The sequence below is a fragment of the Chiroxiphia lanceolata genome, chromosome Z, assembly GCF_009829145.1.
Source record: "Chiroxiphia lanceolata isolate bChiLan1 chromosome Z, bChiLan1.pri, whole genome shotgun sequence".
NCBI lineage: Eukaryota > Metazoa > Chordata > Aves > Passeriformes > Pipridae > Chiroxiphia > Chiroxiphia lanceolata.
In genome coordinates this window covers 70,051,561-70,066,797 of record NC_045671.1, presented here as the reverse complement: position 1 = coordinate 70,066,797, position 15,237 = coordinate 70,051,561, and the positions used below count along the sequence as shown (strand labels likewise).

The following is a 15,237-nucleotide window of genomic DNA, read 5'->3' as shown; positions in this document are numbered from 1 at the left end:
ATATTCCACACATAGAAAGCTGGATGCCTGCAGTTAGGTTTTCTCTTGCAGAAGATGAAATAGGAAGAATGCCAGCACACTAGCTGCTGGCTTTTCTAGCTGAATTCAGAGCTACGCAGTCTCAAGACAGCAAGTACTTGTATGCAAGCGCAAAATAAAGAGAGGTTATTTTCTTGCTATTCACTGCACCCAGTCACTCCAAAACAAATATAGAAACCCCTCCTCCAGATTTCTTTTTCCAAAACTAGCGTAGCCAAAACCATTGGTTACCACTTTCACTGTTAACTGCAATAGCAGTACATTTGCGGTGCCATACAACACTCACCTGCCCTAACCAGAGGGCAACACACATAAGAGCACAAGGAAGTGTGAAAACACAGCATGTCACCAGGGGACTACAGAAACAAGGAGCTACAATTTATTTTAAACACAAAATGCCTCATGCAGTGTAAAATTTGGGAGTGATGTGACTGAAGCAAGAAGCCTATTAAATGACATCTGCAGCACTATATAAACGGATAATCAAGCAGTGTGTAAGTAGCAAAGATGTGAGTACGGTGAGGATAAAGATGGAATTTGCCATCAACTGAGGATGTTGCAACACCATGATTAAAGCAGCAGAGAGAAAAAGTCTCAGTGATCAGATGACATGTTTCAAGAAGAAGAAAATGAAGGTACTAGTGAGGCAGGTGGGCTGAATTAAGGGCAACACAGTGAATAACTAGCATGAGTAACAACCACTGGATGAAAAGAAGTTGCAGGAAGAGGTTATACTCGGGGCTTTAGCTAAGCTAGTGAGCATAAACTAGCAGCTAGAGAGTACAGGACTATTCCAATTTGCATATGAACATCCAGGTTGTAATAATAAAGTCACAGCTTCATTCAGTTAGTTAAGGACAAAAAAACCAAAACCAAACCAGAACAAACAAATACAACCTTCACATTTTTCAGCCCAAACCAATTCTCTTAAGAGACTTAGGATGAAGAATATCCAATCAAAACCCTACAGAAAGATTCACTAGTCAAAAGTCCAGAGAAGACAAAATTTAAAGCAATGTCCACAGGCAGCAAAGCCAAGTGGTGTTATATTTTGGGAGACACCATGATAGTTACATGAGCTGTGCCACTCTGGATAAAGAAGAAGCTCTCAAGTGCACGTGCTCTGACCTCCTGGAAGGTCCACAAATGGTCCAGGACAAATGGTTCATCACCCCTATTCATAAGTAATGCTACACAAAACCTTACATGCAGACGAAAAACAGTGACCCAGTATTCTTCTACTCCAGCATTTGGTTTAAATCAGTTCCAGTTCAAGTTGAAATAGGAGAAAATAAGACAGAAAAGTTGAAATATTTTTTTTAACAGAGATGCACACAAATAATTTTGACATTCTCTCTTAAGAAGCAACAAATTGCTTTGGTTTAGTTTCTTTTTTTCTTTCAACCTGGTTCTAACACAAAATGAAGATGCTGCAAAGCATCCAGTTTTCCATTTGCAGAAACTGAGAATAAGTTTTCTTATTTTCCACACTTAGAAATGGCCACTTTCTTTCTACCGAACACTGAATGCAAGGTATGGCATTTTGATTCATCCACCTAAACAACCAGGCCTAGATTTACAAAGGTTTTTCAGATCAGGATATTGAAGCACTTCAGCATTTGACCCATCCTCCCCTTAGCAGCTCATACCATCCTTTAAGGATGTGACTTTTCACACCACTTGGGACTTCTGAAACTTTTGTTGGTGCAAGTGGCGGGTTTACAGGACTGCCAGACACAGAACCTGTGTATGTGAACCTCACCACTGCTTTCACCATTTATATTCATTCATTTTTTGACCTTTCCTTAAAGGTTGGGGGGGGGGGGGAATTCATTGCCTACTCTCTCCTCAACAATGCACATTGAATTTTTAATCAATTTGGGTCCTTAGTTTCCATTCTGTACTACATCCACCTTCCAATTTTTTAATATCTCAATCACGACATCAACCACACAAAAGACTTCCTCCCTGCTCTAATTTACAAAATTTAATGAAGTTTAAGACACATCTTCCTTTCACGGAACAGTTGTACTAGGCCGTCAAACACTGGTGTGCACAAATACCTGAACTCCCCTTTGTTCCTCCAAACGGTGTTTGTCTGTGACCATTCTTTTAAGTGGGATATAGTTTATTTAGTTTTTAAGCACAGAACCCAGCTAATAACCAAACTGACAGTTTTAAAAGCCATGGAACTAGCTGGGATTGACTTCCTTTGGTCTTTCTGACTAGTATAATGAGATCCTCTGATATCTAACAAAGAGAAAGTTCTGATCATAGTTCTTCACGCAGTGGAGACAATTCCTGGCATTTTTATTTTCTTTCTTCTCATTCAGGTTTTCTGATATTTAAGAGTAACTGAGTTTTCGTTAAGAGACCCTTCCTCAGCAGCAATAGTTTGACCTCAGTCTTATATTAAGCTTAAAGGCACATAACAGGATCTTTGCATCATCACTGCTGAATTAGCTGTCACTGCCAAGGTAGCTCAGCTGAATCAATAATTTTCAAAATTATTATTTTGGGGCGTGGGGGAGGAACCATTAATTTTCTGAACGAAAATTGTAACTGTGTACAATTACACAGATTGTGCAATCTGTGCTAAAGATACTGGTTAAAAAAGTAGTTTAAATCACTACAAGTAATTATATAAGTTAAGTTTTCACATAGCTTTAATTAATTTCAGGGGTTTTTTACAGAGTGACTGTAAAAAAATTTGGAATATTCATTCCTACAATCTCTAACAAGTTTCAGTAATGATAAGAAGATACTGAAAAATTTGGGTTGTAAATGTTTCATGGTTTTTTAAGTGAAAAGATATTTTTTATCGTACTTTTAAAAATCTTCAGGGATATTACTACTGATGTTCCAGGTTAGGATAATTCGTTATAAAACCCCATTCTAAAAACCACATTAATCTAACTACATCCTCTGTTTGGTTTTTTATCACCTTGATGTTACATCTGGACTTAAGAGTCCATACAACTGTACTTCAATACAGGAGAGTAAATAGAAATAACTGCTGTTTGTTTATTTAAATCAGGAACTCAGAAATTATTGTGTAGTACCTATCTATCTACATAGGAAACAAACAGTCTCAGTGTGCACACAGCATCAGTAAACAGCCCTTAGAGGCAAAAAAGGATTTTCATCCTGTCCAGGATCTTTTGCAGAAACTGCCACAGAGTCCTCCAGCCTCCACCTTTCCTAGGATGCAGACTGATGCTGATAAAGTGCCAAGATTCAACTGATAAGTAACATTCAGCTTATTCCAATAGCAGAGTGAGTACATGATACATAAATTTCACACGTACATTGCAGGTTTGACCCTTCAAAGTTGGAGGGTCCATTTGCGATACTGCGCACGCCACAAAAGGACACATAAGGGCATGACTCCCCAGAAAATGGGCAAGACAGGTTAAAAAGATGATGAGCAAGAAGTCATCCAGTTCAGAAGCTGTCCTGCAAGCTATGTTTAAAACTGCATCTTCACATGCTGTTGAAACATACCCACACTGAAAAAAAAAGAAGAAAAACACACACAGTTCTTGAAACATTTATTAGTATTTCCCAATGACTAGGAAATTATTCTTTACTCATTTTATATATCTTTACAAGCTAAAGAACAGTACTAGTCCCATGCTGACCTTTACCAGTAAGCATTCCACCTATCAATAAGAGGAGCCACAACTTAGTAGTTTACCAAACTGTTTCCAACACAAGAATGTACTTCTCCAGGTTTAACAGAGAGCATGGTATTTTTCTGCATGAGACATGGAACACTTTTCTACACTATTCAGCTGTTTAAAAGAATGACTAGCAGCAACTCTGTATTGTCCTAATGAAACTTCCACCTCTGAACAGATCTTAATTCCAGAGCCTAAAGAGAAAGAGGAAATGAGTCCTGACCCCAAGCATTAACAGTTTAGGATGTTTTCAGAACTCTCTAACCTGAGGCCTAAAACAAAGATATGCCCCCTAGTCCATAAGCAGAAGCCATTTTGACACAGAATCATAAAATCTGCTGAGTTGGAAGGGACCCCCCAGGATCACAGACTTCAACTCCTGGCCCTCCACAGGGCACTCCAAGAATCACACCATGTGCCTGAGAGTGTTGTCAAAACGCTTCTTGAATCCAGACAGGCTTGGTGCTGTGACCACTTCCCTGGGGAGCCTGTTCCAGACACCAGATGAAGTTACCCACTCCTCTTCCATCATTACAAGTGTCAAACTGCAGTGAATAAGATGACTGGTAGGCTGCATCTGACCACTACAAAGTGGTCCAAACATACATGATACCAATTATAGATGTAGAATAAAGTGTGTCTCACTATAAACACAAATTAGTAACTACTTCATGAGCATTTCTCTGCATCTACAGCCAACTTAGTAGGTACTGACTGATCTAAACAAGTGTGTAAAATGTCAGAACACAAAATTAAAATCTAGCAAGTTATTTCACATTTTCAAACAAAAGCATTAGCTTTTAAACCTGTTAAATACACTGCACAAAGGAATTCATATTGAGAGGGAGAGAAAAGACATGGACATTTTCTAACACCCTCACAAGTAAACAGAGTCTTGAGTCCCTGACAATGCTAATATGAAGGTCTACATCTGTCAGCTCTGAAGAGCATTCCATGATCTTCTGTTATTTTGAAGACTGTAAAGTAGTTCTCTATGTAAAATTTTCATGCGGTGAATGCACTGTTCTAAGTGTCCAGAACAAAGTCTCGAAGCACCAAAACTATAATCAGTTTATGACTTGACCAGACATGTCACATTTTTATAGAAAACCCTCAGTTTACTTCACCATGAAGTCTAAGAACACTGTGCACAGTTGACTCAGTTAAAAATGTTCACCATTACGCACAGAATTCCTGTGCGTGACTTACAGGCATTCAGATAAAGTACCAAACAGCAGTTTACAGCACTTATTATCATGAGTTCAGATGATCTCTCAGGTTTGCAATAAAACTGATTTATTACACAGCAAATTACTATTACGCCTCCATTACTAGAGCAGGAACACACACCAGCAAACAGAAACTCTTACTCTACTGAACTATACCAGTTCCCTGGAAGAATGAACTACATTGTATCAATAAAAATATCTCCATAAACATACCAAAAGAATGGTTAGTGTAGCCTTGGCTGGACCTACCTCTGGGGAAGAACAGTATTACTGCTCCTACCCCAAAGAGGCTGCTAATGATTGAATTCTCCTTGGAGACAGGGGCTTGAGTTGCCCCAGGCTTACAAAAGTGAAGCAACGTCTCCCACTCCCAGGCACAAGAGAGCTTGTCACTGTAATACTGTCACAGCTGGGGTGGCAGTCATCTCTAGAAAGAAGCCTAAACACATCTGGACAATTCCAAAATGGACTGCATAACAGGGCACACAAATCACAGTGGAGTTTAACATCCTGAGGGTTTGGTTTTTTTGTTGAGTTTTTTTGTTTGGTTTTTTTGTGTTTTTTTTTTTTTTTTTTTAATTCCTGCTGTGACCTCACTACAAAACCCTGTATTTTTCAATTTACTGCATGGCAGACATTAGTGACACTTCAGACTAAGAGCCATATAACAGTACTTTACATGTAGGCACCCACATCCCTATTTTCCTAAGGACTCCACATTCATCACTTGTCCTCCAATGCCCTGACCACCAAAAAGATGTATCTGCTCTTTTTAGGTATGAAACCCAAAGGTCCTGCTAGGAAAAGTTTTCTGATGGTATAATACTGCTTTAAAGTTATCCACCAAAGGGTGATGAGTTTATACTTTGCTTCCCTTGAGACAGAGACTAAGAATACCACCAATTCAGTGTGCCCACATATGCTACTTCACGAACATTCTCAGGTGCTACAAACAGTATCTATAAGTTTTTAACACAATGTTAACAAAACTGAGATCCCACAGGACATCACATTATTGATGATGCAATATGAAGATGTTTACCCTGCAAACTCCTGTGCGGAGACTCCACTCTTGAATATGACATGTGTTGTATATAATCTTCCACTCATCTTGACAGTCAACTCATATTAAACATTGCTCCAAAACTCCTTTATTACACGCTTCCACCTCAGTCAACAATTTAAATATTTATCTTGAAGCATAACACAGCTGATTAAATAAAGAGCTGATCAGCACACCTGCTGAGGTTTTGAAGTTTAGAAATCAGGCCATCTGCAGACAAAAGCCCAGTTTTTAACTCTCTAAGTCTTTAATTATTGTTTCTTTTCTTCATAACCCATTGTTAAGTACTTATTTGAAAGCAGCAATAAATAAGGACACTTTACAAATATCACAGAAATATTTTTCAGGGGACTAAAATATTAATTTCAATGCATTTTTGGTACTTCCGTGATTCTTAATAATTAATAAAAATCAGTCATGCAAACAAAAACAAAATAACAACAACAACAAAAAAAACCCCCAAACAAAAACCCCAAAACCAAAAGCACAAAACATTTCACTTCTGAAGACATTTTGCACATACCAAGTTACTTAATCACATTTGAACTTCCTGCTTGTATATCAACCAGTTTCACAGAATCTCAAATTTTATTCCTTCCATGCCCTGCAAGTCCCAAATTATAAAAACATTTTCAAACTTTGGACTAGTAAAACATTGCCCAACTACAATACACACTTTGCTTCCAAATGTCTTAGCTTTATCACATGACATTAACACACATACACAAAGAAAAAAACCAAACAAACAAACGAACAAACAAAAATAAAATCACAGCAGAACCCCCCAATTACTGGTCTCTGCATGAAATGTGGATTCCAGATGAAGAACACTCCATGGAAAATGCTGCCCTTGTGTTTTTGCACTCTCTTCACGTGAATTCAAGACCAAAGACATTGGAGCTCACTAAGAGCTCATGGCCTGCACAGCACTGCTGTGAAAAATAACAACGTTGCTACTTAATAGATACAGTCATAGCAGTTTGCTACATATTCCTTAAAAATGTATCCTACATTCAAATGGGTTTGCCAAGCGAAAATCATGGCTGCTTAAATACCAAGTCCTGACTTACAGGTCCAAAATTCTAGCATAATAAGAAAACAAACAAACAAACAAACAAACAAAACAAAAAAAAAACCCCACACTCAGGATTACAATACGAGGGCAGTGCTTGAGGACACTGAAAGTATATTAGATTAACAAGAACCAACGCTAAGAAAGCTCTGACTTAAGGAAGAAAGAGCAGGAGGAGAATGGAAAGGGAAATAATGTGTTAAGCCCTTAGTTTATTACATAAGCATACACCCTTATAAGTAGGCAGTAATTTTTCAGTTTTTCATAGCAAACTAGGGGGAGCCTGTCTAAGCATTCCCAGGAGATGGTTATCATGACCTTGAACAAAGTACTTAAACGGGTTTCTTCTTCTGTTTCTGCAGATCTGTATACAACATTCAGAGGTCTCTTCCTCAGTCAGACAGTATCTGGAGAGCAGCAAGAGTGGTTTCAATTTAAAACAAAAACACAACAGGCCAGTGCTCATTTCTGCTGCAAACAGCAGCTTAACTACCTGGCATTAATTAAGAGCAGGCACATTGTATATTATGTTGTGAGGCACAAGTCGCCGTGTTCTGCTCGCCATGACTCTCCACCAGAGTCTAGCAATATTACTGGTTAAAACAATGACAGCTAGGAACTACCATGTAAAAATGCAGTATGGAACCTCAGCTCTCCGACATACAAGCAGTCATCTCCTACTCTTGCAGTGCAATGCACACTGGGTGTTGAAATATTAAAGCACTGAAGACTAATCTTTGGGCTATAAAGCTGAATTTCTAAACAAAGATGACACTTCTCTCTTCTTAAAATATACATACAGATGTTTCTGAGGCTGTTGTCACACAAATGTACGCTTTTATTCCACATTAGGAAAATGCTTACCTAGAAATTTTTTTTAAAAATTAAAAAAAAAAGGGGGGGCTTAGCAACAGGAGGGCAATCAAAGCACTGACATTTATTTACAAAGTCTGTGAAGCTTCAAAGTGGTTGGAAGACCTAAAAGAACCCTATCATATATTCCCCAACACAGACTCTTTCTCTAAAATTTATACACAAAAAGGTCTCAGTACAGTTTCATCAAACAGAGGTAAAAATTAGCAATCAGTTTAATCAGCAGGTAGAAGTCACCTGGCAACACTGCATAACTATTTTTTTAGAAGCTAAGCCTAAGATTTACACAATTTTCCAAGAGATGCTTTAAGTGAGAAAGATTCAAATACAAAATATCAAAGACACAGTTTATGTTAAGTTGGTTTGCAAGTTCTGATTTTCACAAAAGAACCCGCTGAGCTAAGTTCAAAGGAAGAAAAATTATAGTCAGCCCACAGGAGAAAGAGGCATGCACAGTTATTGCAAAGCTTGTCTTCAGAGTAAACAGTATAAAGACAGTTGACAACTTCACTACATAACAAACATTGCCATCTCTTCATAATGAAAAAGCCATCAATTGGGTGATACTGAACATACTTGCACTATTATTAGCCTAAAAGTCTGATGGCTGACAGTATTCTTGATGCCCCATAGATTACAATAACACGAGCTTTGGATTTAGCACTCCCTATTAACAGTGCAAGATAATCAATCTTTTCCAAAACTGTTCTCACTTTATTAAAAAAAAAAAAAGTCTTATAAGGATGCTAGGTCCCATTATTGTTCTTAATACAAACTATCACTTCCTGAAGCTCTTAAAAGTAAAAAAGTTAATCTTTGAACTACCTGACAAAGTAAAGAAAATAACTTGCTGCTTACAACTTTTAAGAAGTGACATAACTGAAGGGTAGTCTAAAACCTTACTACATGAATTTAAAGAGTACTTACAAGTATCTATGTAGTTGAAATATTTCTTTCTATGTTAAGGTTGAAAGGAATTATTTGCACAGGTTGCTTGTGACAGCATTTGTAAAAGGACATCTCATGCTTCACAGGAATCTAACAGAGCTCACAGATCAGAAATACAGAAAAGTCACCAACAACTTCATGAGATACCTGACTCACTAGTATGTTTCTGGATCCTGCTTGTACGCTTCACCCTTCATACTATTTTTGCTTGCCAGAGGCTCAAATTATCTACTGTTAATGTACTGAACTGAACTGAAAGCAAGCTTCCTGTCTCCTGGAATTAGAATTCACAACTCATTCTGTTTCTGTTCATCAACACTGTTATTCAGCTGGTCTTCTTCCATGATCATACCCCTGCCCACAGCGAAACAGGCATGTTTTGATGCCCCTTATACTCATTTGACTGCAAGAACCTCCGACAGCTGAAGATACCACTAGTGTACTGTATTGTCCATAACAGGTTAGCAGAGACATTTCATCAGAACGGTGAGGTTTTTTAGAAAGTTAGGAACTCCAGATTTATTCAGTGTTGCTTTGATAGCAGATGCTCAAGGGAAAGTTAATGGATGATCTGTCTTCATCTCCTCTAATAATGGGAAGTTCTTACAGTCTTTCAAAAACCAAGGCCACCACTAAAACCACCAAGAATAACATGTGCTTTGTTTTTTCCAGTCATGCCTCCAATTTCTATCAATATTTCAAGCTTCCCTCACATACATCTTGGATTAAGTCACTAATGTATAGGGATAAAATAAATAAACACACATAGTATTTCCCAATCCCAACAAAAAGATCTCAATAAATTGCTTTGTTCCCTACAACATGTTGCCAAAATAAACACCTTTTAACTCCAATTAGCCACTCCAACTGCAGAATAGCAGGAAGGGAGAACGGATTATGTATTACAAATGTCCCATGAGAAAGCAGTTTAAGGTCTGCCTCTCCCAGTACCTTGTTCCCTTTCATGATCTATTGATGTCTGTCTGCTCAGATATAACAATGCAAACTTTATGGAACTGTGCTGTAACTCAGAGCAATCTGAGTTACACTGTAGTGCAAGTTTTCTTGCTTAGAAAAAGTCTGTTACAGATTACTTTGAACAAATGGATTTACAGTGCAGCCTAACAGTTATGGTGACATAAGAGTGATGAACTCCAACAGTTACCTCCTGCAAATCCAATTTTATAATGGATTAATGCTGTGAGATAACAGAAAATATCACTGATGAAGGAGAAGAATGAAACGCAAGAGAAGAGAATACTGCCATTCAACCACAGATTCCATTTTTCTTCTTCAATGAAACTAAAGATCTGAAAGAAACTTAATTGTTCTTTTAACTCGGAACTTCAGCACCATTTGCTCAAAAGATGTTTACATTAGGTAGAGAATATAATTTCCAAAACAGCACACACCAAAAAAAAACCCAAACCAAACAAACAAAAATACAAAACAAACAAACAAAAAAACAACAAAACAAACAAACAAAAATACAAAACAAAACAAAAAAAACAACAAAAAACAAAACAAAGAAACAAAAACCCACAAAAAGGAACAAAGACCACCACCAAAAAAACCCACAAAAACAAACAAAAAACCCTAACGAAAACAAAAAAAAACCCAAACATCTCCACCAAACCAGAACAAACTGTATCAAAAGTAAGCAGAAACTTTTTAACTTTTGTTGCATGGCAGACCCACAATGCAAGAGATCCACATAGACAGAAGCACCCACCTTGAGAAAACACCCATCTCATGATAAAGATATGGCCAAGAGAAGACAGTGGGCTGAAATCACATTAAGGTACTGGCAACTAACAGCAGTGCCAGAGAGGAGATACACAGAGGTGGGGTTTCTTTCTCCTGTCCTTTACAGGTCTTCATCTCATATAGACCAGCAGGCTAAACTACAACTCAAAAAAGTGTTAGGAAGATCTGGTCATGGTAACTAATTATGAGCAGCCAGACTGCTTTCTGACAAGTGTTAGGATGTAGCGGACACGGCACAAGCTTTTCTCAGCAAGCTCAAGGTTCAAGATGGTGATAGTCAAGAGACAGAAAGCACAAAAATAATTACAGCTTAGTGAAACAAAATAAGTATAGAATAGCACAAACCCCTAAAGAAAAAAAAAAAAAGATGATGACACTGTTTTAACACCAAAAAGGAAAAAGACGCGAACAGGAACTCTGGTTGCAATGATAAAGAACAAGGGCAGATCACAGAAGATACTACACCAGGGGAAGTAGAAGAACTTCGTGCAAACATGGAATAAGACCAAAATGGAAACAAGAAATTAACTGGAAAGAACATACCCATTCTAAGTGCCTCAGCAGGCATATCCCCATATTCATTTAAGAGCTCAACTCAATGATCCTTGTGGGTTCCTTCCAACTCAAAATATTCTGTGATACCATAGACTGCCCAGGGAAAATAAGGCAGAGGATTACACACAGTATTGAAAAGAGCAGAGGTCAAGGAGGGTAAGAAAGAAGGGGAATCCTTTCAACTTGGGCGGAAGAAGAAGTTTGTAGAACCATTACTGAAGACAATTTCAGCACAACACAGAATATGCATTGGAATTAATTTAGTATGAAGAGACAGGACAAACATACATTCTTCCATTCAGGAGTCTGGAAAAGAAGGGAAGCAGACTGGAGCTGACTGTGAGCTAAGGACTGATAACAGTAACTCAGACTAAAATTAGGAAGGGAATAAGATGGCAGCAAGAGGTAAAACCCAGTAATTTGGAATTAAAACAGGAAAATTGAATGAATGGGGCTTTGGGGTCAGACTAAGCAGTTAAAAACGAGAAAAAGCAGAAGGCAAACATGCAAATCCATCTCTGTAAGCAGCAATCAATAGTGCTGAGCAAAGGTAAACAAGTCAATTCTAATCAGTTTTTCCTCTGGAAATCTTTAGATTCTGCAGGGGAAGAGATACAGGAAAAGGCCTGAGGCATTGCTTTAGACAGCCTGCAAAGCAAAGGAACTGGGAAACATATTCAGTAGCAAACATGGATAATTGAATATGAAATAAAGAGTCAGGAAGAAGGCAACAAAGAAATCTACCCAGTTCAACTATCAGTCACAGGTAGGTGCATTATCACAAATAAGAGGGGGAGGTGGCAGTCATGAGAAAGGGACCTAGAGGTGCAGTACTCAGATAAGATGGCTGGCAGAATCAAAACAGAAGTAATAATTTCTCTCAGAAACAGAAATGAGGATTAGCAGATGAAAATCAAATAGGCTACAGAGCCGAAGAATGAAGTTAATGAGAAATCAACTTGAAAAACAAAGTCATAAGGAATGAGGGTGAGCCATCCACAGCAATGGGAGAGACTATGTCAAAGACCAACATGCAGCTACAAAGAGAGAAGCAAAAAGTGAGGCAATATGAAGGAATGCCTGATGGAGCCCTGCCCAGGAAAAACGGAAGAGGGGAAAGTAGACAGTGGTAGACAAGGAACATTAGATTTATTTTTAATGATAAAGGGGAGGATAAGACAGACATTAGGATTTAATGTAATGCTGTACTGTAGGTTGCAAGGTTTCTGCAATCTGTATACCAGACAAACTGCTGATAAAATATTCAGCAACTAGCCCTTGATTTGGATTTCCTGAGGAGACACAATATTGCTTATGGCTGGGGTGTTAAATAAACAGCCATTCTTTATATTTCAGTTATATATATGGGATACAAAGCTCAATTACTGTACCATATCTTGCCACACATGAGGAAAGCAAATGAAAAGTTCAATAGTGCACTATTAACATCACACACCATGACAGTGGAACACAAGTGTCACTGAAAAACAAAATCAATCAGTTGAAACCCATGAACAAGCCAGATATGTAAACCAACTGATCTTCTACTTCTTATTTCGGTCTAACGTTACCCACAAATAAGCCTGCATTTTCATTTAAGAACAGAACAGTGAACAGCAATTCAAATTCATAAAGAAGATCTAGAAAGGGCCTACTAATCACTTCAGAAAAGCAATCTGGATAGGAATCACAGCAAATAAGGTTGGAAAAGACTTCAAAACATTACTTCAAAATATCAGCTTCACTCTCAGTGCTCCAAGTCTGTATCAGCTTTCCTTAAGCCACTCCTGACAGATGTTTATCTAAAGTATTTTTTTTTTTTTAGCAAACCTCAAGCAATACAGACTCCACAATACCCCCTGGCAGTCTACTGCAGTGACCAAACAACTTCAAAATCTTCCCCTAACATTTAGCATACATCTCATTCTCCCAATTCAAACCATTTCTTCACGCACCATAAAGCTGATTGCCTTCCTCTTTGCAGCAAATCTGCTGTACAGAAAGAATGTTCCCTATTGCAACTGGACAGCTCTCTGCAGTGTTCTGCATTGGAAGGACAGAGCCCTTATATAAAAAAAAAGTCTGCCTGAACGGATGAGCTACAAAAACTCATCTCTGTGATGAGTCATCTGGGACAGCAGAGACGGACTTTCCCACATAAGCGGTCTGTTGGAAGCTGGATTCAGCCACCGTAAGTGACACAGCCAAAGGAAGCTAACATTTACAAGCGAGCAAAGCACAGCCAAGGCATCAGTCGTGATCGCTCGTCCTACAGCCTTCAGAAAGGAGCCAAGCAAAAACAACAGCACAGCCTCGGCCGTGTTGTTCAAAGGGAAAGTTAAAACGGGAAGCAGAGCCGCAAACTGGAGCGCTGGGTGGAGCTCCCAATTGTGCCTTGCCTGGCAGCACCACTCTGGGGGAAAAAAAGGAGTCAGTAAGGGCAGAGCAGAGCGAGGGGGGAGGGGAAAGAAGGAAAAACCGACCTCGGAAACAAGAGATATGCGTGGAACCAATCACACATAGGGAAAAGGATGTAGGGAGGCACCTGAAACCCTGGCCACAGAGTGGAGAAGGGGGCTGGGATTAGGACTGCCTCCCTTTCCAGGAGCAGTGGACTTGAGCGAGGCCCTGGGCATGATTTCCTCCCATGAAATTGCCTCTCTCTCGGGGGGGGGGGGGGGAGCAAGTAGGGACCCCAAAGAACATGCTGCAGGGAAGGGCAGGGCGTGTAGATCTATCTAGGGAGGTATATTGAGGCATGGCAGAGGGGAGGAGGCGGTGAGGACGCCAGGACAGTGGTGCAAGGCACTACGACGGTGGCAGGTGAGAACTGGAGGTATGCGGCTGCGGCCATGGAAGGGGACGGGAGCAGGGTATGGTAAAGACTGCAAAGCTGTGGCAGGGCTGGGGGAAGAAGGGGCAAGATGATGCTGATCCGCAGGGGAAGCAGCACACAGAGCAGCGCGCAGAGGGTGGAAGTGCGTAGCACGATAGGATCAAGGCTACGGGGGGGGGTGGGGGGTGAACAAGGGGGTGCAGAGAGTCGTTCCCAGCCACGAAAGAGCAAGGGGAGAGCAAAGGGGTGTGTGTGTGTGTGTGTTACAGCCACGGGAGAGCAGAGCTGTCGGTGGGGTGTGAGTGGGGGAGGGAAAAGCAAAGGGTTCCCAGCCATGGGATAGTATGGTTACAGGTCGGGATGCAGCGAGCGCGCAGCCACGGGAGAAGGGCGCTACAGGTGCAGCAGGGGATGCGCTGCTACGGGAGAGCGGGAGGCAGCGAAGCGGTGCAGCCACGGGGAAGCCGGGCAGCCAGGGGTACGAGGGGATGCACGGCCGGCACAAAGCGGGGGGGAAGAGGGGCTGCGCAGCCACAGGACAGCGCCAGGGGCGGCCCCGGGGCGGGGGTGCGGAGGAGGGCAGGGGAAGGGAGGGGGGGCCGGGCCGCTCACCTGCGCGGCGGAGCTGCAGCAGCCCATGGCGTCCGCGGGTCTGTGCCCCGGCGGTGCCCGCCGGGCATCCACTCGCCGCGACTCCCCCCGCCCCCGGGGGCGGCGGCGCGGTGCGAGGCCGGCACGGAGGGAGCGCGGGGCCCGCTCAGGCGAGCGCGGCTGCAGCACAAGCAGCACAAGCACCAACACAAGCGCCGCCGCGGCGCCCCCTCATCCTCTTCCTCCTCCTCCTCCCCCTCAGCCCGCGGCGGCTCCGGGAGGGGCGGGGCCTGCGCGGAGGGCGGGGTCTGTGGGGGGCGGGGCCAGGCACTGCGGCGCGGGGGGTCCCGGCCCGCCCACTGGGCCCGCCCCGGCCCCGCCCCCCGGCTCGCTCCGCCCCTTCCGGTGCCGCCATGTCTCCGTGCCGGGCCGGCTCCCGGCCCGCCGGGTCCCAGGGCTGGGGTGCGCCGAGGGTTGGCGTCCAGGGCCGTGCTCAGCCCTCGAGCTCACCCACCCCTCGGCCCCCCGCGGGACAACGGCGCTGCCTGGTGAAGGCGTGCTCTGCGCAGCATGAAGCCGTCTCG

At 41.6% G+C, this 15,237-nt stretch overlaps 1 protein-coding gene across 4 annotated transcripts in view; it reads right to left on the bottom strand.

Annotated features, from left to right (window-relative positions):
* Positions 1-14,909, bottom strand: part of SLC44A1 (solute carrier family 44 member 1) — a 73,857-nt gene extending 58,948 nt beyond the window's left edge. For all 4 annotated transcript variants that reach the window (XM_032675888.1, XM_032675890.1, XM_032675889.1 and 1 more), the window contains exon 1: positions 14,675-14,909. In XM_032675888.1, coding sequence (XP_032531779.1) covers positions 14,675-14,701 — 27 coding nt within the window. In that variant the 5' untranslated portion in view covers positions 14,702-14,909. The remainder of the gene's footprint in view (positions 1-14,674) is intronic.
* Between the last annotated feature and the right edge of the window lie 328 nt (positions 14,910-15,237).